General features: G+C 32.7%; 1 protein-coding gene across 1 annotated transcript; it reads right to left on the bottom strand.

Moving 5' to 3' along the window:
- Positions 1-5407: 5407 nt before the first annotated feature.
- On the bottom strand, positions 5408-7283 carry LOC132723658 (uncharacterized). The gene is made up of 3 exons (XM_060708419.1): positions 6712-7283; positions 6491-6542; positions 5408-6327 (listed from the first exon to the last, which is right to left on the bottom strand). The coding sequence occupies exons 1-3, from the start codon at positions 6859-6861 to the stop codon at positions 6137-6139; spliced, it is 393 nt and encodes a 130-aa protein (XP_060564402.1). The 5' UTR covers positions 6862-7283; the 3' UTR covers positions 5408-6136.
- Positions 7284-27723: the final 20440 nt, after the last annotated feature.

Here is a 27723-nt window from a genome sequence, read left to right as displayed (position 1 = left end):
ATGATCAAACTTGATAAAAGACTACCCAAGATTGCTACATACAAAGTTTGGTGATCATCCATCCATTAGTTCTCTAGAAATAGACATTTAAGGGTATTTCTATTTTTAGCTTAAGCGGCCCCTAAAAGGAGCCAATCAAATTAATATGAGCAAACTTGATAACAGACTACCCAAGAATGCTACAGACAAAGTTTGGTGATCATCCTTCAATTAGTTCCATAGAAATAGACGTTTAAGGATATTTCTATTTTTAGCTTTAGCGGCCTTTAAAAGGGGCCAATCAAATTAATATGAGCAAAATTGATAAAACACTACCAAAGAATGCTACAGACAAAGTTTGGTGATCATCCATCAATTAGTTCTGTAGTAGAACATGTTTAAAGATTTTTCTATTTTTAGCCCAGGAGACCCCTAAAAGGGGCCAATCAAAATATTATGAGCAAATTTGATTAAAGACTACCTAAGAATGCTACTGACAAAGTTTGGTGATCATCCATCAATTAGTTCTGTAGAAATAGACGTTTAAAGGTTTTTCTATTTTTAGCCATAGAGACCCCTAAGGGGCCAATTGGAATGACAGCAAATTCAAGTGTGACTGTCACAAGGATGCTACATACCAAAATTGAAGTAAATCTGCTTAGAAGTTTCAACGAAAAAGGCGATTGTTGACGCATGACGCCGGACGCCGGAACACCCCCCTTTGATACTAATAGCTCAACCTGATCCTTCGGCTCTGGTGAGCTAATAAATCACATGTCGAACCTGTTATCAACATAAACACAGTACAAACAAAACCACAACATGTACTCTTACCAGTATATGGTACCAATCACATTCTGCATTACACTCTCTCTCCAGTGTGTGCTGCTTAGTCTGTAAGTTAAAAATAAGTATTGTGCACAAAAGAAATATATGTGACAGTAGTAATAGTTAATTCACCAGATTTTGCCATTTCAATTCCATGTACACAAAATATGCAATATAACATATACGTCTAAAATAGAGCCGAAAACAAAGAAACGAATGTTATACTCATTTCAATAGAAGCTCATGTAACACAACAAATACTAAATATACATACCAAGATATATTTCCTTATAAAAAATAAGATAAACTTTCAAAAGTTTACCAAGACAACAAGCTCACCTGTTACACAGAAAAACGTAGGCCGCACTGAAAACCCCGCAAATCAACATGTGATACAATAAAAATAACTATCAACCAATCAAAACACAGTTTGCCAACCATAACGTTCAAAGTGCATGGCAATGATAAAACTCTTACAAAATACATTGAAAACACAGTCAGGACTGTCTGGTCACATGTTTTTACAGCAAAAAACTCAAGTTTGGGAAGAATTTGTACTGACACGTTGTCCGGACTTTTCTGCATTGCTGTAAAACAAAATAAAACATTCAAGAGCTATTTATAAAAATGTTGAGGCAAATAGAGTCTATTCAAATGCCAAAACATTTTTTTTTCAGTTTTTAATTGCTGTAGTGGCATTTCTGCTAGAAACCAAAAATTCCAGTTTTTAAGCTTTCTTTGCAGAATTCTTGTCTAATGTAGTAGGATATGTTGAAATTGCAACAATACTGTGTCCTTTTTCCGCTGCTGTTTTTGATGAAAAATATGATCCACAAAATAGACGCCTTTTGTAATTAATTTAAACATGTCATACAAAACTATAATAATGATGTATTTTTAAAATAATATTTTCTTCTCTTGAAACACATTAATCTTATTTGTATTCAAGGTAATTGTAAATTTATCATACCGGTTTACCTCCACGTAATGGCACACAATTAGAAACAATTAACCCCGGTACGGAGGTTATGAACCCTAATTGACTGGTGTCAATTCGTACAATGCTGATTTTAAATGAACATTTTCCTTTATTTTGCGTAATAAAGTATAACTTGTTTGAGGTTTCAGAACACTGTATGATTTTAGTCTAACTATTGAGTGAATATGCAAATCTTCTTCTTAAGGAACATATGTTTGACCTATACGTAACCTCTGAAGATCGCAATACAAACGTACTCCAGATTTAGATAACCAATCTTTTCCTAAAGTAACATTTTTTTGTATTATCTGATACTACGAGAAACTTATGATTTAATTTTGTTCCCCAAATCCTAAATGGTAAATCTACACTACCTACAACTTTAAGTTGTTTACAACTAACTGACTGTAAAAATATATTATGCTTTTTATTTAACCTAGGTTGAATAGACAAAGTATCATATATACGTTAATGTAATAAACTTACTTCTGCACCTGAATCAACTAAAGCCTTCGCCTTACATTTTCCTATCTTAGTAAGACAAGATACTGGGTTACCAGATAAATTTATACTATAACTACTAGTTTTTCTACAATTACTATTATTTCTATTTTCTCGATAAAATAAGTTATTATTTCCAAATTTACTATTTTTGTTTTTGCAAGTACTTTTTAGCTCACCTGTCACAAAGTGACAGGGTGAGCTTTTGTGATCGCTTTTCGTCCGTCGTCCGTCCGTCATCCGTCGTCCGTAAACTTTTACTTTAAAAGACATCTCCTCATAAACCACTAGGCCAATTTCATCCAAACTTCACAGGAATGTTCCTTTGGTGGTCACCTTTAAAAATTGTTCAAAGAATTTAATTCCATGCAGAACTCTGGTTGCCATGGCAACCGAAAGAAAAAACTTTAAATATCTTCTTTTAAAAAAACCCTAAGAGCTAGAGCTTAGATATTTGGCATGAAACATCTTCTAGTGAGTGTCTACCAAGTTTGTTCAAATAAAAGGCCTGGGGTCAAAATTGGCCCCGCCCCAGGGGGTCATTGATTTTCCCTATATGCATATAGTAAAAACTTAAAAAATCTTCTTTTAAAGAACCCAAAGAGCTAGAGCTAAGATATTTAGCATGAAACATGTTCTAATGAGTGTCTACCAAGTTTGTTCAAATGAAAGCCCTGGGGTCAAAATTGGCCCCGCCCCAGGGGGTCATTGATTTTTCCTATATGCATATAGTAAAAACCTAAAAAAATCTTCTTTTAAAGAACTCAAAGAGCTAGAGCTAAGATATTTAGCATGAAACATGTTGTAATGGGTGTCTACCAAGTTTGTTCAAATAAAAGCAATCGGGTCAAAATTGGCCCCTCCCCGGGGGTCATTGATTTTCCTTATATGTGTATAGCAAAAACTTAAATCAAAGTGCTGCAGCACTGAATGCGACTGACATGCAACCGGAGAGACATTAAGGCCTTCTTTTAGAAAAAAAAAAAAAAAAAAAACAACAAAACACAAAATATATAACAGAGAAAATTTGTTCCATACAAGTTCGAGATTTGTAGAGCAATATATTTTGTGTCCCAAATTGATATAATTCAGATTTTCTACTTTCAAGCACTTAAATACAGAATGAAATTTATGCCTAAAAACTCTGGTCATACTTGTAAATCAGTGTCCTTATCGATTTATTCTAAGAAATGATATGTAAATAGAAAAACTATCCACGAAATATTTCTAGAATAAATCCAGGCAAATAAACTTCAAACATAATACATTATACATTTGAGAATGCTATTTAGAATTGCTTCGTGTTATATCATAGTGGGCATACAGACAATAAAATATAAGTCATTTGTATTTTTATTTCTCTTGGATATGTCTCATTAAAAAAAAAATTGGTTAAAATCATCCGCAATTAATAGTGTATTTCTTAGATTTTTTTTTATTTACAAGGTAAAGATGTAGAGGCCAGAGCACATCGTTTTTATTTTAATTTAGATGTCACTTAAGCACTACAGTGTTTAGTTGTCCTTTTCAACTTCACACTAAATTCCATTTTCAACTTGTTTGCTTCTTACAATTGTATAGAATTTCTAAAAGTATTGCATGTAATCCGCTGGTTTATTAATTTCATGTTTAATGTGTACTTCCTAATCGCCTGTCCAAAAATCAGAACAGGTGAAGCAGAATCTATTTTTAGAATAGCGAAGGTTAACTCATATCATGACCTAGTAAAATATGTAAACAAACCACAAGAATCGGAAGTAGAACTAATATTATAACTTCCTTACCATGAAAGACTACATGGCAGTAAAGTGTACATGGCGGTAAACTCTCTTCTTAAATGCATTTTCAAAAATAGATATTTATACTAACCATTGTACTGTATCTAATATATTAATAACTGCTGAATATTCAGCTAAACCCGCGGTATGAGTCACGAAAATAGTTCTTCTTTTATTAATGCGCGAGTTATCTTAGAGTCACGAAAAACTTTTGATTTGTTAATAATAATGTTTTGTATAATGCAGAAATATTTATTTCCTACTAATAATGTCTTGGAACTCAGAGGTTACACCTATATTGTAGTATAATTTGCTGTCCTACTTTTTCGACAGCGGTAAATCGTTTCAGCAGTAATTTGCATATTGCGCAATAATACTACGGGACTACAACGCTTTTATCAATAATATACGTTCATATTTTAACTTGGATAACTTAATTTGAAATTGAAAAGGCTAAATATGGAAGACATTAAGATATCCAGACAAAGTATGGGAGTTTTGAAGGATCAAATTCATGTACTATTTCTTGGGCTGTTAATTGGTTTAGGACACATTGCGCGATTGTAGCCAACGAAATCCCATGTGTAGATGACTTAGCTCTGAACGCGCCTGAGGGCGCGTCCGTCGCAAAAATCTTCTTTGAAAAAACCCATATAGCTAGTGTTTAGATATTAAGCATGAAACATCTTCTAGTGAGTGTCTACAAAGTTTGTTCAAATAAAAGACCTGGGGTCAAAATTGGCCCCGCCCGGGGGTCATTGATTTTCCTTATATGTGTATAGCAAAAACTTAAAATCTTCTTTGAAAAAACCCAAATAGCTAGAGTTTAGATATTAAGCATGAAACATCTTCTAGTAAGTTTGTTCAAATAAAAGCCCTGGGGTCAAAACTGGCCCCGCCCCAGGGGTGTCATTGTTTTTAACTATATATGTATAGTAAAAACTTAAAAAAATCTTCTTTTTAAAAGCCCAATGAGCTAGAGCTTAGATGTTTAGCATGAAACATCTTCTTATGGGTGTCTACCAAGTTTGTTCAAATAAAAGCCCTGGGGTCAAAATTGGCCCCACCCCAGGGGGTCATTGATTTTCCCTATATGCATATAGTAAAAACTTCTTTTTTTCTTTTTCTTTTTTTAAAGAACTCATATAGCTAGAGCTAAGATATTTAGCATCAAACATGCTCTAATAGGTGTCTACCTAGTTTGTTAAAATAAAAGCCCTGGGGTCAAAATTGGCACGGCCCCGGGGGTCATTGATTTTCCTTATATGTGTATAGCAAAAACTTAAAATCTTCTTTGAAAAAACCCAAATAGCTAGAGTTTAGTTATTAAGCATGAAACATCTTCTAGTAAGTGTCTACAAAGTTTGTTCAAATAAAAGCCCTGGGGTCAAAACTGGCCCGGCCCCAGGGGTGTCATTGTTTTTAACTATATGTGTATAGTTAAAACTTTAAAAAAATCTTTTTTTAAAAAGCCCAATGAGCTAGAGCTTAGATGTTTAGCATGAAACATCTTTTTATGGGTGTGTGTGTGTGGGGGGGGGGGGCTATATACAGGTGAGCGACCTCAGGGCCATCATGGCCCTCTTGTTTTACTACTCCCAATATCGGCTTCTGCATACGAGGAGATATCTAGTTTAAAGGTTGGCCTTTGTTGTTTTTTCTACTCTGCAGTCTTCTTCAGGTAATTTACGCGAATGTGTCCTCGCTCACCACATGCCCAATATATTCGGTTCGAATCTTTGGATTCACAGCAGTCTATTGCATTGACATTTATACTATTCGTCCTATCTATTTACGCAACAGCATCTTGCCGTGTGCCCCTTCACATTACATAACTGACAACTTTGTGGCGGTCACTGATGGTCAACTTCCATAGGTTCTTCATTACATGCAGAAGAACGCTCGGTCCCTTGATTGCTACCGTACTCCCTTCCTGTACGCAAAGAAAACCGTTTACGTAAGTTCTGTTCATAAACGGCTTGACGTTTTAGCTGCTTGCAGAGATCTGCGGTGCATACTGAAAATACTCATGGGCAAGACCATCAATAAAATAGCTGGTCAAATTAAATAGCTAAGCCCCTTTGCTGTCCAATTTTGAGCACATTTGTCTGTAAGTCCAGATATCAATGGTCAGACACACACTTGTTGCCAAACTTAGCTTATGTTTCAAATTGGACACAATTTCAACAGATTTGTCATGAAGTAATTTTCCCGACAGATGTTTTCTTGATGACATTTGGTATTTTGGATCACACTGTTCAATTAGACAGTGGTATCAAATCACCAGCAATGAACATCAATAATGCCTAAGTGATTTTAACTTGGCGATGATCATTTTTGTCATATTTCTTGGTCTTTTCTTGAGGCCTTTTCAATAACTGGTCAATAGGAACATTTGTATCTTCTGTGACATGAAACTTTTTACCAGGTCCACTTGGTTTCTGTTTCAACTCATCAGCTGACTTGGGATGTAAACGCTGAAACACAATTTATGTACATAGTGAAAAAGAACGCAGAGAAATTGTCATACACCGCCAAATTTCAATTCAACAATATCATACCCGAGTTTTAATTTTAATGCAAGACAAAAACCTTTTTATATAAATTTGCAGCTTGTTCTGTGAAAAAAGCCATTGATAACCTTACCTTCAAATGTGTAATTAAGTTTGATGTTCTCTGAATATTTCCTGATATATATGAAACGCAAAGTGTGCATTTAGCTCTCACATTGCCATCATCAGGAATTTTTTCTGGCAATATGAAGTATTTAAAAACAGCAGGCATATTTCCTGCCATGCTTGCGTATTGCTTCCTTTTCCATATGATTAAAATCTTTTTGTACTTTCTGCTTCTACATGGACTTAACAATACCAAAATGTAACAGAAAATATAACCATATCTCACTTTTGTCAGTAATTGCAGCTTATACTTGCTCTTTACTGAACCTGTAAAGTCTTCTCAAGTGATAATATACATATCCAGGCCATTGTTATAATTTCACAGCTAAATTTAAGTGGTATATTTGTGACAATCATTTATGTATTGGGTCAATCTGTCAGTGATCATTTCATCAACTTATTAAAACAAAGGTGTCATCAAATCTGACCTGGGTGACTGCATTTAATTCACCTACACTACACGAAGACAATTAGTAGGCATTGACACTGATACTTTTTTAAACCTTTATATGTATGTTTGTTCAGCAATTCTTTTAGCTTAACGTGTATTGTAATCATTAACATGTTGTAATCATTCTTGTGATTACCTGATAATTGGTCATGTAATTGATATCTAAATTACTGATTCCAATTACAGGAAAAAAAATTTATTGAATTACTGATTACTTGTGATTACTCAAAAAATTGTAATCGATTTAATTAAATAAATTACCAATTACGACTTACCCCATTGTCTGGCATTCATCAGACGAGTACTTCCACCCTCAAATACTTTTCAAAAACCTTTTTCTCATTTCCTTACCATTTTTTTTCGAGCTCTTTCAACTTTTTTTTATTTTGCGTTCTCATCACTCAATCTTTGCTTCTTTCTCCGCTTTTCTGACAACTCACTTCTTTTTTTCTCTCTCTCTCTCTTCTGACACCGCTCTATTGCCAGGTCCAAAAATTTCCCTTTTTTGCTTTTAACTTTTACTGCGAGGATTCGCTGGGTACATGCCCCTGTGTATTGCTTTTGGCATTAATTGGTTGACAATCGTGCTCTACTAGTTGTTGCTAGATTCCAAAAATATCAGAAATTTGTAAAAATTGGTGAGGTTTGGTTACCTACCTCTAAAGTTTGAGACAACTTTGCAGTGGTAAAAACAACCTTCTTAGCAAACAGTTAGCTGAACCAATGTGTCTTAGTCTAAAGTATTTACACATTATATTTAATAATGAACAAAAATCTGCAAGAATTTCAAGATAAATATTATTTAGGTTATTAGTAATTGTGATGTGACTTGTACAATAACAGGCACATATGCCTGATTTCTGTATTTATATTGTTTTCAATTTTCTTATATATGCTTACCTTTAGCATTGAATGACCAACGGTTGCTTCATTGTGGAATTTGTTATCCGTAAAGATAAAAATCTCGTCAACTGGTCTCATCTTATGTTTGTTAAATAATTTTTTTATTAACCAGGTTTTCGAAAGGAAAAAAAAAACTGGTTATGAAGCTTTGTCATCAAGTGCCCTGGCGCATATTGTTGGGGTTTGTATTGGTAATTATTGACCCTAATTATTTGGTTTTGTTGTTTTCCTGCCTAATTAGATATTATTTTTTGGAATTTTTTTTTAAATTCCCTTTTTTTTTTTTTGGTTTGGCAATTTTTCCCCTTTTTCATTTCTAAAGGATTTTGAAAATTTCACAAAAGCTTTCATCAATGCCCATGCATATTTTTGGGGTTTTGTTGGAATTTTTGGGAAAATTTTTTTACCTAAATTATGGCCCTTTTTTTTTTTCCTAAAATTTTAAATTATTATTAAATTTTTCCCTTTTAATCCACAAAAACTTTTTTGTTTTAAAACAAAACTTTGGTTTTCATCCTGACTATTGTGTTTTGGTTAATACAAAATAATCCCTTTTTTTTTTTCCCTTTTTTTAAAAAGGTTGGTAAAAATCAAAAAATTGGAATTCAAACCTTTTCAAAATAAACTAAAGTTAGTTTTTTCAAGTGGTAGCTATTTGGAATTTTGTTAAGTGGAATTTCCCCTAATTAAGGTTTTGCTTTTCCAAAATTTAAATTATATTGAAAAACCTTTAAAACCACAGAAAAAATTATTTAGTTTTTTAAACTGGTTTGTTAAAAGGGCCCCAAAACGGCGTTGCGAAAAAAATCAAAAAACTTATTTTTTCCATTCCAAAATTTTGACTTGGTCCCAAAAGTAAAAATTTCCCCTTTAACCTTTCCCCAATACAATAGTGATTTTTTAAGGGAAAATTGATATAGCTTTTTTTTTTTTTAAGGTAAAAAAAATTTTTGTTAAGCCAACCCATTTTCCTGAAAAAAAGGATTTTCCCCAGTGAAAAAAAATTGGGGCCAAAAAATCAAAAATTTTTTTTTTTTAAATTTTTTTTGGGATTGAAAAATTCGGGTAAAGGGCCCCAAAATGAAAAATTTTGTTTTGTTTTGTAAAGTTTTAAAAGGGGAAATTCTGAATCAAAATAAAAAAAGTTTGCAAGGACCAAAACTTAGGAATCTTTTTTTCTGTATTTCCCCCTTTTTCCTTTTTTCCCCCTTTAATTTCCCCAAATTAAAAACCCCAGTTCTAAGGACAATTGTAATCCATATGAAAACTGTTGGGACCATTTTTTCTTTTTTTGTTTATTTGGGGTTGGAAGAACAATGTTTATGGTAAGAGCTACCCAACCTCCTTTGTTAAACCTGAAACCAAAAGGGGAATTTTGCTTTCCTGTTGGGAAATAAAATGAGGGAAAAAGAACAACAGAAATCAATATATTTGTTTTTCCAAAATTCTTTTTATCCGCCCACAGATTGGAAGCATTATAGGCGTTGCACTTGTCCCGTCCGAGTGTTCCGTACGTCTGCCGTCCGTCTGTATTCTTTCCGTAAAACGTCCCGAAATTTGTGAAAAAACGCCAAACTCCTCTTAAACCGAGATGGCAGATTTTGCTTAAACTTCCCAAAAAGGGAAAAAAAATTTGAACAACCTTAATTTTTGTTTAAAGATGGTAGTAAACGAAGGGAAGATTTTTGCTGCGACCAAATCTTAACAGAATTATGGCCCTTTGTTGATTTGTTCACTATAACTATGTTAAGAAATGTGAACGCAACTCCTCTTTTTGCTTAAACCGGATGGCAGATTTTGCTTAAACTTTCAGGGATGAACAAACCTTTAATGTGTAGATGGTTGTAAAGGAAGGAATTTTTGCTGCGACCAAATTTAACAGAATTATGGCCCTTTGTTGATTTTTTAACTATATACCATATAGAAATTTTGTGAACGCAACTCCTCTTAAACTGGTTGGCAGATTTTGCTTAAACTTCCAGGGATGAACAACCTTAAAGTGTGTGTAGATGGCAGTAAAAGAAGGAATTTTTGCTGCGACCAAATTTACCAGAATTATGGCCCTTTGTTGATTTTTTCACTATATACTATATAGGAATTTTGTGAACACAACTCTTAAACCGGATGGCAGATTTTAATAAAAAGTTCCACATAAAAATCTTTCATACAGATATACAGCATGCTCTTGTTTACTAGCACATCTGCACAGTTGGGGCATCCGTGTCCTTTGGACACAATTCTAGTTATAGTTATATACATAGTTTAAAGATAAAATGGTTTAAAATATATATGTTATAATATAGTTTTAGCAAAAATAAATGTTATAAGCTACTAAACACATTGATATTGATAAAGTTTTTAACACTGGAAAACTGTTTTGTAATAAGATAACAAATGCTTTCTGGATTGATGTTTTAAAGGCTTATATGGTATTTGTTAAACTTTGTAAAGATGATATAGAGCAAGTATTACATATGCCACTTTTTACAGTCACAACATTTTTAGCAATCTACATTCAGACAGTGTATAATAAAGGAATCAGATTTGTTAAAGACATTCTAAATGAAGAGTGTAATTTTGTTGATTTGATATATTTAGAACAGGTTACATGCAATCCTGTAATTTTTTTTTACAATATCATAGTTTAAAACAGGCAATAAAATTGTACATGCAAAAGTTTAATATTTTGATTAGTAACACTTTATGTTCAATACCCTATAAAAAGCTGTTATATGTAATATATTTTAACTATGAATAACAATTTGAAATATGTTCATAAAATTATAGCCAAACATCCAGAAGTACCAACAAGAAAGGTGGAACACATATTTTAATTTTAGACAATTACATTAAATGGCATTTGAAATATAGTTATGTTTTCAAATGTTCTAAAGATTCATATATTTAATGGTTCCAAACAAAAATTATTCATAGAAATTTAGCTACAAGTTCACTTTTGTTTACAATGAAAATTATTGACAATAAGATATGTACTTTTTGTAAATGCTGTAAAGAAACACTTTTACATTTATTTTGGGAATGTCAGAAAATTCAAATCCCATTACAATATCTGAGAGATAACTTGCGTTATTTTGATGATATGTTCTGTTGTAAATCATTCATATTAGGTTCGAAAGCTAAAAATTTTAAGTGCTACATATTGCTTTTAGAATTGCAAACTATATTAATTTGTCTAAGAGAAAAAACTTCTTACTTACATGTATTGTTTTTAAAGAGTTTGAAATAAGCATGGAATATCTCTAGAAATACAAATTTAACAGAAGATGAAAATAATAGATTGGCAATTCCTTGTAAGAGTTTTAATTGTTTAAACTTCACTAAAAAAGGGAAAAAAAAGAACTTTAGCTCGTAACAGGTAAATTAATTGTTTAATGAAAAGTAGTAGTTTTGGTTGTTAAAAATAGTTTTAAAAATAGATGCAATTATTGTATGTATGTTAATTATTTTATTTATGTACATGTATATACTGTATGTCTGTTTGATATTATTAACATTAACACAATTATTATGTAATATATACATTGAATATTAATAATGTAAGGTATGATTGGGGATGACCCCGACCCCCTCATACCTATTACGGGGTAAATAAACGGGGTTACCCAGATGGGGCCTCAAAAAACCTTTCCTTTTATCTTGAAGAAACAACCTTATAATAATCAACCCTATGTAGTCCCAGAAATAACTTTTTGCCCCGTTAGTACAGTTTGTATTTATGAAGTTTATACGAACAGGCAAACATTCAATGGTTTATGATTATATTCATAAGAAGAAAAGAATTTTAGGCATATTATGTTGTACACCCTGGCATCCATCCATCCGTCTGTTAGCAATTTGGTTTCCGGAGCATAACTTAAGTTCCATTTGTCTCACAATATTCAAACTTCATAGGATGATTGTCCATATTGGGTAAAAGACTCGTATTGATTTAGAGTCAAAGGTCAAGATCACTTTTACGTTAAAACTGAAAACAGTTTCCGGAGCATAACGTAAGTTCCATTTGGCCCACAATATTCAAACTTCATAGGATGAGTGTCCATATTGGGTAGAAGACTCCTATTGATTTTAAAGTTACAAGGTCAAGGTCACTATTACCTTAAAACTAAAAAATAGTTTCCGGAGCATAACTTAAGTTCCATTTTGCCCACAATGTTCAAACTTCATAGGATGATTGTCCATACTGGATAGAAGACCCCTATTGATTTTGGGGTCACAAGGGCAAAGGTCAAGGTCACTATTACCTTAAAACTGAAAACAGTTTCCGGAGCATAACTCAAGTTCCTTTTGGCCCACAATTTTCAAACTTCATAGGATGATTGTCAATATTTGGTAGAAGACCCCTTTTTATTTTGGGGTCACAAGGTCAGGGTCACAATGATCTTTACACTGTAAATTGTGGTTTCTGGAGCATAACTTAACTTCCATTTGGCCCACAGTGTTCAAACTTCATAGGATATTTGTCAATATTGAGTAGAAGACCCCTATTGATTTTTGGGTCACAAGGTCAAAGTCACTATTACCTTAAAACTGAAAACGGTTTTCGCTCAATAACTTATGTATTAATCAACCTACAGCTGTAAAATTTCATAGGATGATCAGCCATGTCCAATACATGACCCCTATTGATTTTAGGGTCATAAGATCAAAGGTCAGGGTCACAATGACTTAAAACTAAAAATTGTGCTTTCTGGAGCATAACACAAGTTCCATTTGGCCTACAATGTTCAAACTTCATAGGATGATTGCCTGTATCCAATAAAAGATTTATATTAGGGTCACAAGGTCAAAGGTCAATATCAAATGACCTTAATATTGTTAACAATTTTACAACTGTCAAACTTCATAGGATGATCACTTATATTGTTAATTATATGCCCTAAGAAATGTGCTTGTATTATGTTATACCCCTAGCGTCTTTCTGTCCATCCGTCGTAGCATTTTTACTTACATGATTACAACTTGATGGTGGTGCTTTGGAAACAGCAACTGTATATATATGAAGATTCTTCAGCTATAAAGGAGGATTATGCTTTTTGAAGGAGGTAATACTTTATTTAATTCCCATGTCTTACAAATGCTTCATCCTTACTAAAAAAAACACGTTCATGCATATAATGCTCCGCCTGGCGGTGCTCTTGTTTAAGCCTTGTGTGACTAAAATGGCTAAAAAGATCAAAAGAAAAGTCACATAAGTACCATTTCATAAATACGTCTATCTATCACAAAACTTGTCCGGACTACTCATCAACTACTGGTGCAATTTCATCCAAACTGTACAGGAATGGTCAGTACCAAGCTTAGTTGTGCATATCATCAGCATTTTCCGGTTTTAATATTTTTGTCCGGGAAAAAATTTTTTGCCCCAATTAATAAATTTTTTTTTATTCTTTTTAAATTTTTCTCCCGAAAAAAGGGGAGAAAGGCATTAAAAAAAAATTTTGCGCCTTTTTTTTTCCCCCCGGGGGGGGGGCATTTTTCTCCCCGGGGCCCCGCCTTTCCCCCTTGGTTTTCCCCGGGGGGAAAAAAAATAAACCTTTTGGAAAACCCTTTTTTCAGAAGGGGGGGTAATCAACAAAAAAGAAAATTTTGGTTTTGATTTGGTAAAAAGAAAATTTTTAAAAAAAATAAAAAATTTCAGTTGGGGGAAAAAGGGAAAAAAAAACCGGCAAAAACTTTTTTTTTTTTGTTTCCTTTTTGGCCTTTTTTTTAATTGGGCCCGGGGTTAAATTTTTGCCTTTTGTTCCTTTTTACACTTTGAACTGTGTCTGGGACATAACTCTAAAACTATAAGAGATATCAACATGAAACTTTGTAGGTAGATAGATCTCATTGAGTAGAAGTATAGTGCAAAACAACTATAACTCTGTCTTGCCTAATTTTTGAGTTATTGCCCTTTGTTCTTTTTTACACTGAACGTTGTCCAAGACATAACTCTAAAACTATAAGAGATATCAACATGAAATTTTGAGGTAGATAGATCTTATTGGGTAGAAATGCATTGCAAAAGAATCATAACTTTGCCTTGCCTTATTAGCTCACCAGAGCTGAAGGCTCAGGGTGAGCTATAAGTATCAAAGGGGGATACTCCGGCGTCCGTCGTCATGTGTCAACAATTGTCTTCTTCTCTGAAAATGCTGTACAGAGCTAAAAATAGAAAAAACCTTTAAACATCTTCTACTACAGAACTAAAAGATGGATGATCACCAACTTTTGCCTGTAGCATTTTTGGGTAGTCCTTTATCAATTTTACTCATATTTATTTTATTGGCCCCTTTAAGGGTCTCTAAGGCTAAAAATAGAAAAACCTTTAAACGTCTCCTTCTACAGAACTAATCGATGGATGATCACCAAACTTTGTCTGTAGCATTCTTAGGTAGTCTTTTATCAAGTTTGCTCATATTAATTTGATTGGCCTCTTTTAGGGGTGCCCTTGGTAGTCCATTGTGACTGGATTTTGTCTTAATTTCGCTTTGCATTGTTGAGTTTTGATCTTTAAATAAATTGGGTGTTTCTCAGTTCATTACCTGCTTTACTTATCAGTCGAGCATCATTTTAAAATATGACACCTGATAGTAGTACAAACATTGACAAGCCTACACAAATTGCACCATCTGTTTGCTAATTAAATCAGTGATATATCTCAATTTATACAACCGTGAATCTGCTCATGTAAGTGCAACATCACTCAAGCCCCTACCACCGACTAATGCAGTATTAATTCCCCAGCGACTGAAGTTTGAAGTGAAAAACCAGACAAACATATTACAACACTGGAATGAAGTACTGGGAAACATTTGACAACTTGTCATAAGTCACATGACACCTGCTCTAGTACGGGAGAAAGAGATCCCTCGAGAGCTATGACAACAAATCGTATACAATTGCACATTCAGTTGTATTAAGTCTTTTTAAGAAGGGCAATGTAATTTGCAACATCTCATAATTTTTATTATTTATCAACTTCAGTTATGATTTAGAAACTTGATAAATGTATGTGATGTATCGTGATGAGCGGACCATCTACAATTATTTTAAGGTAAATAGCAATATCAAATTATCTCTTCATATATGAAATAACCAGTTACCTATCGAGTACTGAGAACCGTTTAGTGCCCTGCTCCTTAGACAGCTCTTATAGAAATTTAAGTAAGCTCCCTGAAAGTCTATGTCACATAAGGTCAAGTGTTGGATTTATTTTTATGGAGGTTATAAAGAACAGCAGATAGAATATTTTTAGGGTTATTTTACTTTTTGGCCCCTTGGGGGCATTTAGTCCGCACTTTTTTGTTTTTAAAAAAGTACCGCCTAAAAACCCGGTGTAGGGGCTGGGGGGGAAAACCCTCATGTAAGGTGTCTGCAATTTTCATGTAATTTTGCTGTTTACATAACTTAGGTAAGGGAAATAACAAACTACAGCTTGTTTAGAAAAGTAAGCATGATTTTCTCCTCTTTGGTTACTGTCCATGATTAAAATGCTCGTGTGAAATATTAAAATTACTGGTTACACTAAAAAAGGAATGCTTTAATGTGAATGCCTCGAAAGAGTAATTTATCAGACTCCATAACAATATAACGATTATAAGATATAGGGGAATTCTTCATGTGGCGGTTAATACAATGGCCGGCATTATTATTTGGCTTTTGTTTTACTAAGCATTACGAGACGTATATATATTGTCTACTTGCTGATCAGCCCCAAACGTCTACCAACGAAGCGAGATAGTAAACAGTTACGGTCTCTTGTACTATCCATACTTGAATCTTGTAAGTATTTCGAGTGTTTATGTGCATGCAAGAAACATCTTTCTTGTTCTACAGGAACTTGAATAACAAAACTGTCGCCACAGAAACTTTGCGTACTAAAATGGTCAAAAAGGGAAATTTTGAAAAAAATCCCAAAAGCTCGGTTTGAGTAAATGTTAAATGGGATATAACATAAAATAAAACTATGCGATTGATTCTTAATTTTTTAGTAAAAGTATCGCGAGTAGCAATTCTAAAGGGACAAAGGAAAGTAGGAAAGTTTCATGATATGGTTTTTCTACAGTCGGATTTGTCGCTTCTGATCAGAGGATGGTTAACTGGTGATAGATATGTCTGGAAACCTACCAAAGAACACTTACATAAACCACTTAAGGTGTAAAAAGACTTGTCAAAAAGATCACCCAGTAAAAGCGTGAGCAAATATATATCGAATAATGATTGACAAAACAGTCGCAAGCAAAGTATGTTTTTAACTGTAAGCAATTATTGCAAAACTTTCGCATTCATTAAATAAATTTATAAAATAAAATGTAAGAGTTTGTTTGATTATCATTATAAGATTAAATTTTATTTATTCAATTTACTGAAACTTTTCCATAGAACATACACAAATATTGAAAAGTCTGTATTTCAGTATTTAATAATCTGATCAAAATGAAGTTATGTCAAAAAAGTCTAATTCAGGATGTAAAGGATATCATTATTTTCAGAATCATATACTGTTCTACGGATAGAGATTGATTACGTTTTTAATGCGATAATACTGTTGAGTTGACCTTTTTGATTTTCCTTATATTAAGTTAACAGAAACATACTTTTTGTCGACACACTGAAGATAAATAACTGCTTTTTTATGTTCCTTTTATTTATGTTGTAAAGATTTACGAAATGAAAATCAAATAATTGTGTATTCATCTGTTCATACAGGGAAGGGCCCACAATAATGTTTCAAAAGCTTTTGGACCAACCTTTTTGTATATTGTGTAATTATGTTGATGTAAAAGAATTGATGTATAAATTATATATGCAATAAAATACTAGATCTGTTAAACTTTTATCTGTGAAAAATCATTTTCTTAATACTTTGCATACTGATCCTCATTTAGAAATTAAAACGATAAAATCCAAATCAATGGCATAAATCTTATATATATATATATTTATAAAAGGAATACCTCAATCGATTGAAATACCATCTTCTCGTCCTAAAATACAATTGTTAGTGCTCTAGTGGGTGTTTTCTAGACAAATATTTACAACCTTGAACACTCACGTTAGGATCTGCGTTCACATGTTTTAGTTCACCGTGGGTTTAGCAATAAAGTTAATATGTCTCTATGCAAAAATAGTTTTAGATGATTACATATTGGTAAGAGAGGCAATGCTCGCGTCTTAGGAGCTTACATATTTAGAATAAAATGATGGTCGATAATGTGTAAAATAAACTTTCTTTTTCATAAAGACAAAATGTACAAAACAAAAGGTCGACATTATCAAATTTTATAAACACCAGATTTACTGTGATTGCAGTATTTGCTGTTAAACATGTAAGGTTATAAGGACAGAAGTCCAATTACTTTAAAAATTTATTAAGTGACAAGAACTGCTCCGTTGAAACAATTGTGTCATTGTTAGAGATAGTTCATACAAGTATGCATCATCAAGGTAAAGAAAAGTAGAAATGTTGAGCAATGGATCCGTTTCCATTTTAACAATTTTAATTCATTTTTTATGAATAATTTTTACTGAACATCTTGATACATGTAAAGAGTTAAACTGCATTTATATAGACGTATATGTTTAGTTCCATTGTGGCTGAGGGGTTGCCTTTACCGGTTGAGGCATCATAATTGCAGCCACTGTTTATCCCTGCATGATCGTAAGAGGCGACTAAATGGGTTCCAATTACTGGAGACTCTTCTCTCCAGCAGGTGAGATGGTTTTAATTCCTGGTGTTGCTTTATGTTTGAAACATCCGATTCTTATCCTGTCCATATTTTTACTGTGAATTGAGTTTAAAATCAACAATCTTTTTATGTTTGTAACTTGCAAATGTAACTGTGTCATAAGTATTTACTCTTCCTCCGTTTATACAAAAAGCTGTTATATCAATCTAGGTCTCATGTTTGGTAGTAATTAGTTTTCATTTGAAGAATGCATTGAGATCTATCATTGTTTTAACATGGAGGGGAACTGCACTACAAAAGTCTTGTTCATTTGCCAAAAATCTATGTAAGGAAGATGTTTACGATTAAATTTTGAGAGAGTAAGGCTGGTAAATGTCTTAAATATTTAGTCTGGACAAAACCATGTATCACATTGAGTAAAAATTTCAAAATATGAACTGAATGAATAACGAACAGTGCAGACTATGTCCAGACGGCAAATTTACAAAGATATAAAACGAATGTAATATTGTTTTCCAGGTTTGTTGTCATCAAATGTCATAATGCTCCTTCATCTCTCTCTACCAAATCTAAACAATGTTTTCTCAGAATTTTATACGTACCAAACAAAGTGTACATAACTACTGTGCGTTATTTAAACAATATACTTTAAGTGAAAAACAAAATATCGTGTCATCTTTTTCATACTATTCGACTTGTTAAACAGTAAAACATGATATAAATAAAAGTGAAAGAAAACTTCTTTCAAACTATAAATGAGACTGGCAGAATAGTTCAAGTGATAAGACAGAAAAGTTGAGATATTAATAGATCAAACAGAGAGCGAATTATATCCTCCCCATGTTGACACATGTCACAAATTATTTCCCTGTGTTGATACACAATTTTTATTAATCTGTGAATGTCTCAAAGTTCTTACCAAATGACACAGATTATAAATCATTCTTTAGAACATGTAAAAAAAGATATGAGTGAAAACAATATTTAAATGCAATAACTTGACCTATTTCGGGGGAAATACTTGTGTTTAAAGGTCGAGTAGTTTAAAAGGCACTGGCAATACTTAATATTAATGAATAACACATTATAAATTACCTGTCAAGTTTAATAGAAGTTCTTATTCTATTTAGATTGTTTTTTTTGCTATGTAAATTGTTAGATAATTAAAGAAATTTTGCAATTTGAAACATTGCATTGCATTAATGAAAAAATCACTTTACAATGCGTTTTATAAAAGTATTCAAATTTTGTTTAAAATCTGCTATATATTTAACGAGATAGGAATATATTGATAAAAATAGTAAGACAGATTTCGATGCATTTTTCTTGTAAAGTTTTCCATGGACTGTGAATATTAATGCATTTCGTAAGCCCTTGAGTTTACATTTTAATTAGAGATTTGTCTACAAAATCCTTTACGAATACTTAATGTTAACATTTTGTAATTTGCCTGTTTTCATGTGTCTGAACAACTACGAAAGCTTCTTTTAGACCAGGATTATTATGGCAAAAGAGAGACGAACATATGCTAAGTTTGTAATTTTTGTTTATGAGAGATTTCAAATCTTTGAAGTTGTCTCAGAATCGTATATTTATATTATTATGCCTCACTTTATTTTCAGTTAATTCTATAGTAGTATCATTCCAACATTTGATGCCACGACTGATTAAATTTTACTTCATGTCATTTAATCTTCAGCTTATTCAATTATTGAAAAAGAAAAACCCTTACCCTGTAACTCGTCTCTGATATATCTCTCTATTTCCTCTATTTACAGTGGAGTTATCTTAAAATTGATCGTCAATGTCGTGTAAATGTCGTAAATTTGTCTGCCTTCTGCCATATGAGCTCTTATACTCACACCTTAAAGTCTAAGAGTGTGTCAAAGGATGCATTTTCCTAAATAATCAATTGTATGTAAAAAATATTGAAACAAAAGTTGACCAATTTGTAAGAAAAAAATAGATATATGCTTTGTCTTGAACACATTCCAAGAACACGTTATAAGGTACATTTCCGATTTTACATGGTAGACTGAATAAGGTGCTTTAAGGTGCTTCATGAAAAATACTCATTTTCAAGATGATATACTTACAAGAATTGTTTACCAATTACATGGTTACAGCAGAGAAGTACTGTGTATTTTTAATGCGATAGCAAACGTTGATCAATGTAATTAGTGTATCCAATAAGAACACACTCCAATGGAATGACATTGACGTTCAATTGATTATGGCAAAAGTCATGTAAAACATTTTTCAAATCAACTTTGATGCGTTTTTAGCTCACCAGAGCCGAAGGCTCAGGGTGAGCTATTAGTATCAAAGGGGGATGCTCCGGCGTCCGTCGTCCGTCGTTATGCGTCAACAATCGTCTTCTTCTCTGAAACTACTGGACAGATTTACTTCAAATTTGGTCTGTAGCATCCTTGTGACAGTCACACTTGAATTTGCTCATGTCATTCCAATTGGCCCCTTTTAGGGGTCAGCAGAGCTAAACATAGAAAAACCTTTAAACATCTTCTTCTACAGAACTAATGGATGGATGATCACCAAACTTTGTCTGTAGCATTCTTGGGTAGTCTTTTATCAAGTTTGCTCATATTAATTTGATGGTCTCTAGGGCTAAAAATAGAAAAACCTTTAAACATCTTCTTCTACAGAACTAATTGATGGATGATCACCAAATTTTGTCTGTAGTATTCTTAGGTAGTCTTTTATCAAGTTTGCTCATATAAATTTGATTGGCCCCTTTTAGGGGCCGCAAAAGCTAAAAATAGAAAAACCTTTAAACATCTATTTCTACAGACTTAATTGATGGATGATCACCAAACTTTGTCTGAAAGCATTGTTGGGTAGTCTTTTATCAAGTTTGTTAATATTATTTTGATTGGCCCCTTTTAGGGGTCTCTAGGGCTAAAAAAAGAAAAACATTTAAACATCTTCTTCTACAGAACTAATGGATGGATGCTCACCAAACTTTGTCTGTAGCATTCTTTTGGTAGTCTTTTATAAAGTTTGCTCATATTAATTTGATTGGCCCCTTTTAGGGGTCTCTAGGGCTAAAAATAGAAAAACCTTTAAACATCTTCTTCTACAGAACTAATTGATAGATGATCATCAAACTTTGTCTGTAGCATTCTTGGCTAGTCTTTATCAAGTTTGCTCATATTAATTTGATTGGCCCCTTTTAGGGGCCACTAAAGCTAAAAATAGAAATACCGTTAAATGTCTATTTCTAGAGAACTAATTGATTGATGATCACCAAACTTTGTCTGTAGCATTCTTAGGTAGTCTTTTATCAAGTTTGCTAATATTATTTTGATTGGCCCCTTTTAGGGATCTCTAGGGCTAAAAATAGAAAAACCTTTAAACATATTCTTCTACAGAACTAATGAATGAATGATCATCAAACTTTGTCTGTAGCATTCTTGGGTAGTCTTTTATCAAGTTTGCTAATATTATTTTGATTGGCCCCTTTTAGGGGTCGCTAGGGCTAAAAATAGAAAAACCTTTAAACATCTTCTCCTACAGAACTAATCGATGGATGATCTCCAAACTTTGTCAGTAGCATTCTCATGTAGTGTTTTATCAAGTTTGCTCATATTAGTTTGATTGGCCCCTTTTAGGGGCCGCAAAAGCTTAAAATAGAAATACCTTTAAATGTCTATTTCTAGAGAACTAATGGATGGATGATCACCAAACTTTGTCTGTAGCATTCTTAGGTAGTCTTTTATCAAGTTTGCTAAGATTATTTTGATTGGCCCCTTTTAGGGGCTGCAAAAGCTAAAAATAGAAATACCTTTAAATGTCTATTTCTACAGAACTAATTGATGAAAGATCACCAAGCTTTGTCTGTAGCATTCTTGGATAGTCTTTTATCAAGTTTGCTCATATTCATTTGATTAGCCCCTTTTAGGGGCCGGTAAAGCTTAAAATAAAAATACCTTTAAATGTCTATTTCTAAAGAACTAATTGATGGATGATCACCAAACTTTGTCTGAAGCATTGTTGGGTAGTCTTTTATCAAGTTTGCTCATATTATTTTGATTGGCCCCTTGAGGGGCCGCTAAAATTAAAAAATAATATACATTTAAACGTCTATTGCTACAGAACTAATTGATGGATGATCACCAAACTTTGTCTGCTAAGCATTCTTGGGTACTCTTTTATTAAGTTTGCTCATATTAATTTGATTGGCCCCTTTTAGGGGCCACTAAAGCTAAAAATAGAAAAATTGAAAATACCTTCGAACATCATTTCCTGCTGAAATAATTTATAGATGATCAACAAACTTTGTAGCAGTCTTAAGTAGTAGTTTGCTCATATTAATTTGATTAGCCCCGTTTAAGCTAAAGCTTAAATACCCCAGGTCATGGCATTTCTTCAAATTATTGTTTAAACATATTCTATGCTCAAATTTAATATTAGAATATATTGACATTCCAACACTGGTAAGCAGTTGTTTCTGGTGAGCGACTCAGAGCCATCATGGCCCTCTTGTATTTGCTATTTTCATGTCTTACATAAGTTGTTAGAATGATAAGTCGTGGCGCAACGTGATCCGCCCCATTCTATAGCCTATACAATCGATACGTTTAAGTTAATACTTGGGAGCAAAATGTTATAAACAATAATAATGAAAACAAGAGCCATGTTAGCATGGCCATCCCCCGCCGAATGTGTTTGCTCATTGGAAGAATGTATATTTTTTATGTAGTAGAGCAAAATAATTCAATTTAAAGTGGTCTTTTGGTAATGAAAACTGATGGCTGAAGTGATTACAGATTTGAAACCTATGTGAATACTGAGGGCTGAAAATAAGAAAGGGCAATAACTTAAAAAATAATGCAGGGTAGGTTATCATTCTTGTGTGCTGCACTCCTCCTCAATAAAATCTATCCACCTATGAAGTTTCAAGTTGATACCTCTTACAATTTTTGAGACAAGCTCCGGACAAAAAGTATGAAAATAAACAAAGGGCAATAACTCAAAAATTATAAAGGAAAGAGTTATCCACTTTGCGCACAGCATTCCTCTTGAATAAGATCTATACACCTATGAAGTTTCATGTTGACATCTAAAAGACTTTTTGAGTTATGCTCCACTCAGGTGAAAAATTAGATATGAAAAATAACAAAGGGCAATAACTCAAAAAATACGACGAGATCTATCCACCTTGATATCTCAACGGCTTTTTTAGTTATGCTCTGGACAAAAATTAAGCATGGAAATTAACAAAGGGCAATAACTAAAAAAATAAATGGTTGGTTATCATTCTTGTGTGCGGCACTCCTCTTCAATCCACCCATGAAGTTTCATGTTGATATCTCAAAGGCTTTTTGAGTTATGCTCTGGACAAAACTTAAGTTTAAAACATAATAAAGGGCGATAACTCAAAAAATTATGCAGGTTAGAGTTATCATTCTTGTGCGCTGCTCTCCTCCTCAGTGAGGTCGATCCAGGTATGGAAGGACGGACGGAAGGTCGGACGGACGGAGACTATTTCTATATCCTCCGCCGCCTTTCGGCGGGGGATGATAAGCCACTTGGTAAGACTATAGTTACTGACCTGCACGGGATACATATAGATTTACAATATATTTTAAGCTCTCCGGTAAACAATCACATATGGATCAGGGTCACAAAATTAATAAATATTACGATGTTTATAATAAAACAAAGAAGAAAAAATGTCTTTAACAATGACAACAACAAACTCTCAAGTTATAAAAAAATCTGGAAAAAGAGAAATCTTCGAATGAAAACAAAGTTTTAAATTGGTTTGATTGAGTCTTTAAATGACAAATAATATTAAGTGCAACATCTCTAAAACCTCTTAGCACCGGTTTAAGCAATATTCAATCTTCAACAAAGTTAAGGTCATGAAGGTTCGATATTAATAATTTTGAAAAATATGATAAACAAGATCAACAAGGAAAGGCGGCGTTCAAAGTACGCAAAATGGAGAAAATAAAAAATATAGGAACAATGTATTTTACCTGTTAGACAACACTTGATGTTACCTTCAGTTGTGAGTATCAAAATTAAAATAAGGATTTATCTTTAAACAAATTTCTAAAATATTATCCAGAAACTTAACAGATTTTTTTTTACAAAACTATATCATAATAATTTTCTAATCCACTAAGCCTTTCAAACTGTCTATGTTCTTTTATATATCAGAGCAATCATTCTTCTCAAAAAACAAATTGTCAAAAAGTCTTTCTTGATTTGATATATCGCAAGACAAAGGTCAAACAATAGGAAACCGTTTTCCCATATCTTAGATGTATCATTTCAGTTGAATGAAAAATACGCTCCTTTATAATAATGTCTTGAACTAAACTCTTACATCATATTTATATTAATGTTTAAATCATACTGCATTTCTTTGTTGTTACATATCCCTTAAAAGCTAATGACAGGATGAAAACTCTGTCAGTTATTGATGCGATATTCATTATTTGTTGCTGTTTTTTTGAAGGACAATGTTGAATGATTTCTGTTTTATTTTTCAATGTTTTTTATATTTACTGAGTCAAATTGTTACGGCTGCTAGGTTACTCCGTTATGCAAAATAAATATATACTGCACAATTACGGGTACTTGTTATGAAAACATAATGAATATTTTCAATTGAACAAAATCGGATAATTTATTATTAGTAAATGAGACATGTGATTTGTATATATTATATGTATGTTTCTTGATTGCCGAGGCTTTACAAAATTGAAAAGCGTTTTATTAACCAGGTTTTCCGAAGGAAAAAACTGGTTATTAGATTGAGGTATGTCGGCGGGCGGATGGGCGGGCGGGCGTAAACAATTTCTTCTGTGCGCAACTCCTCCTAAATTTCTCAACAGATTTTGACCAAACTTTCACAGAACCATTGTCATCAAGTGCTCTGGCGCATATTGTCGGGATTTTGTTATTGGATAATATTTGACCTAATTATGGCCCTTTGTTTTTTTTCCATATACAGAATATATAGTGAACAATTTCTTCTGTACGCAATTTCTCCTACGTTTCTCAATGGATTTTGTTCAAACTGTCACAGAAGCTTTGTCATCAAGTGCCCTGGCGCATATTGTTGGGGTTTTGTGATTGGATAATGTTTGACCTAATTATGGCCCTTTTTTTCCTTATATAAGATATATATTGAACAATTTCTTCTGTTGCGCAACTCCTTCATTTCTCAACAGATGTTTACCAAACTTTCACAGAAGCTTTGTCATCAAGTGCCCTGGGGTTAGAACTGGTTATAAGATTGAGGTATGTCGGCAGGCAGACGGGCAGGCGGGCGTAAACAATTTCTTCTGTGAGCAACTCCTCCTACATTTCTCAACGGATTTTGTTCAAACTTTCACAGAAGCTTTGTCATTAAGTGCTCTGGCGCATTTCGTTGGGGATTGCATAATTTTTGACCTAATTATGGCCCTTTGTTTTATTTCCTTATAAAGAATATATAGCGAATTCTTCTTCTGTATGCAATTCCTCCTACATCATTCATGATTTACATTGCACATACACATAGTTACAATTTGTTGCTTGTATTTGTATTTCAACTACAACATATTTATCTACAATGGTGATAATTGAAAACCTGGTTTCATGGCCTTGCCATGTTTCTTGTTGCTTTTAAATGCCAGTGCACCAGAAGAAGTACGTGTTAGATTTTTAAAGTTTGTTTTTTATCTGTTGCTCGGTAAGATTAATAGTGTAGGGAAACTATGCAATTTATTAATTATACATCAAAGTCAGTAGTAAGTGATTTTTTTTCAGTATATGTTGATCTGATTCTCCTAAATAATATTTGCTTTCCTGATACCATGTCAACTAAGAAACTATTTTGACACTGATTGGTTTTCTATTACGAACTTTTTTGACCTTGGTGTTTATCATAGTGGATAACAATAAAGTAGACTAGACAGTATTTCGACATCAATTTGTTTTATAAGACGAAATAATTTGACCTATATATTTAACTGCGAAAAGCAGGATTGTGTATAAAAATAAACTAGAGTGGTGGTATTATAAAGAAATCAAAAGATACAAAACTATGTTAAAACTAAAGATAAAACTGGCGGTTAACAACCAAGGTTTTTGTGTAGCAAGTTTTAAGAACTATGATAATGATTCACAAACAACGACAACTCTGTTCAACAATTCAGAAAAGATATTATGATTTTTGTTTAATGTTTAACGCTTATAGTAAATCTATGACATAATGTGCGAATAACATAACCACCAAACTCGTAGAACACAGTTTTGACATTGGTATTAACCTTTGAAGGCTGCGTTTAAAAACTGTTAAGAGCAAAAAGGTAAAAGGTTTACGTAAATAAATTTCAAATGATTGTTCAACGCATTTTCAGTATTTGAAAAGTTGTGTTTATATAAATGTCATGTTAACATTTCCGAAAACTTTCAGTATATGAAAATACAGAATAAATTCTTAAGCTCTGAAAGAAGATTAAGAATTAATTATCATATATCTTATATGCGAAGGTTTTTCCTTTCATCTGATACTGATTACTTGTTTCATTCGGTTACACGTTTGGCGGAAAAAACCTTTCGGACGTCAGTTGTTATTGAATGGGTTATCCAACTTTGTCATCGATCTATAAGCTAATGTGATTTAAATCACTAGATATACGTTTTGCAGGATGTGAATAATACAATTTCCAGACATTCTTTTATGAAGAAGAAGAACTATGAAAATGTTTGTCAAATGCTAGAGTAGGAAGATGTTACACAAAACTCTTTACATTTCATAAAGCATCATTGAATTAACATATCCTTAAATTTGTAAATGATTTGAAATGATATATGGCGTGCAATTTAAACCTGCAACTTTTCTGCGCACAAAAATGGAAAAGGACTTTTCATGTGAAAAAAACTTATTAATAAAGCGTATTCGCTTACTCTTTCATATGTCCTAATGAAGTGATTTTCGCAATGATTACATAATTCTTTGATCAATAAAAAAATACTTAAAATTTAAGCAGAATCGGTGGATTGGTAAGTTAAATGCTTGACTTTAAATGCTAGAATATTCACAATTTTCTAACGTGAATTATAGTACCAACATTAACATGTATATCGGAGGGATCAGACAATTTAACTTTTCAAAACCAACATTTTGTTGGAGAATTTCTAAGAAAATTTGCGAAGAACTCATTAATGTCTCCACTTTGTTTAAGGTATTTCCTTGATGCGTTTTTAATTTATTGTATGGTACTGTTCTTTTTGAGAACGGTACTGTTCCCATATACAACGTGTCTTGTTTCGACACCTCCTCTTTCAAAAGTATAACAAATAGAATAGTAAATTAAATCTTGCCCAATATTTTACTGAAGTGTTGTTATAATTTTTTTATCCTTCGGCATCATTGATTCAGGCGCTGTAGTTTTAAAGAGTAAATATCGCTTTCTTTGACAACTATTTGTTAATTATTCATAGGAATTATTGATATATATAAAAACTAGGACAATTTAATCATCCAAACATGCAACATATACCATATACTAGTGAAATAGATGTAGGGCGTAGTGACCTGTGGATGAAAAGACCATTATTATATTGCACAAGCTAATCTGTACTTATCACAACTATTATAATTCGTTGATACATTAATGATTACACAAAGTAAGTTACAGACCAAAATAAATAGTGTCAATTGCGTTTTTAATTTATTGTATGGTACTGTTCGTTTTGAGAACGGTACTGTTCTCATATACAACGTGTCTTGTTTCGACACCTCCTCTTTCAAAAGTATAACAAATAGAATATTAAATGTGAGGACAATTTTGTTCAGTGTCAATAGACAATCATCCCATTTTGATTGAAAAAGGTTATCTCACTATCCTTTAAATACATAAAGGATTCTATTTTATTGCTTTGCCAATGCCTTTGAGCTCCTAATAACATT

This window comes from Ruditapes philippinarum, unplaced genomic scaffold (genome assembly GCF_026571515.1).
Source record: "Ruditapes philippinarum isolate M1 unplaced genomic scaffold, ASM2657151v2 ctg6274_1_1_1_1, whole genome shotgun sequence".
NCBI lineage: Eukaryota > Metazoa > Mollusca > Bivalvia > Venerida > Veneridae > Ruditapes > Ruditapes philippinarum.
Note: the sequence above shows the minus strand (reverse complement) of the source record. Positions and strands in the feature narration are given on the sequence as shown.

Excerpts from the sequence above, each read along its gene's own strand:
- LOC132723658 (XM_060708419.1), bottom strand. The coding sequence starts at position 6,861 with ATGGCAGGAAATATGCCTGCTGTTTTTAAATACTTCATATTGCCAGAA. Across the intron at positions 6,543-6,711 it reads ACTTAATTACACATTTGAAG|CGTTTACATCCCAAGTCAGC; the intron begins GTAAGGTTATCA and ends ATTGTGTTTCAG. Across the intron at positions 6,328-6,490 it reads ACAGAAACCAAGTGGACCTG|TTGAACAGTGTGATCCAAAA; the intron begins GTAAAAAGTTTC and ends ACCACTGTCTAA.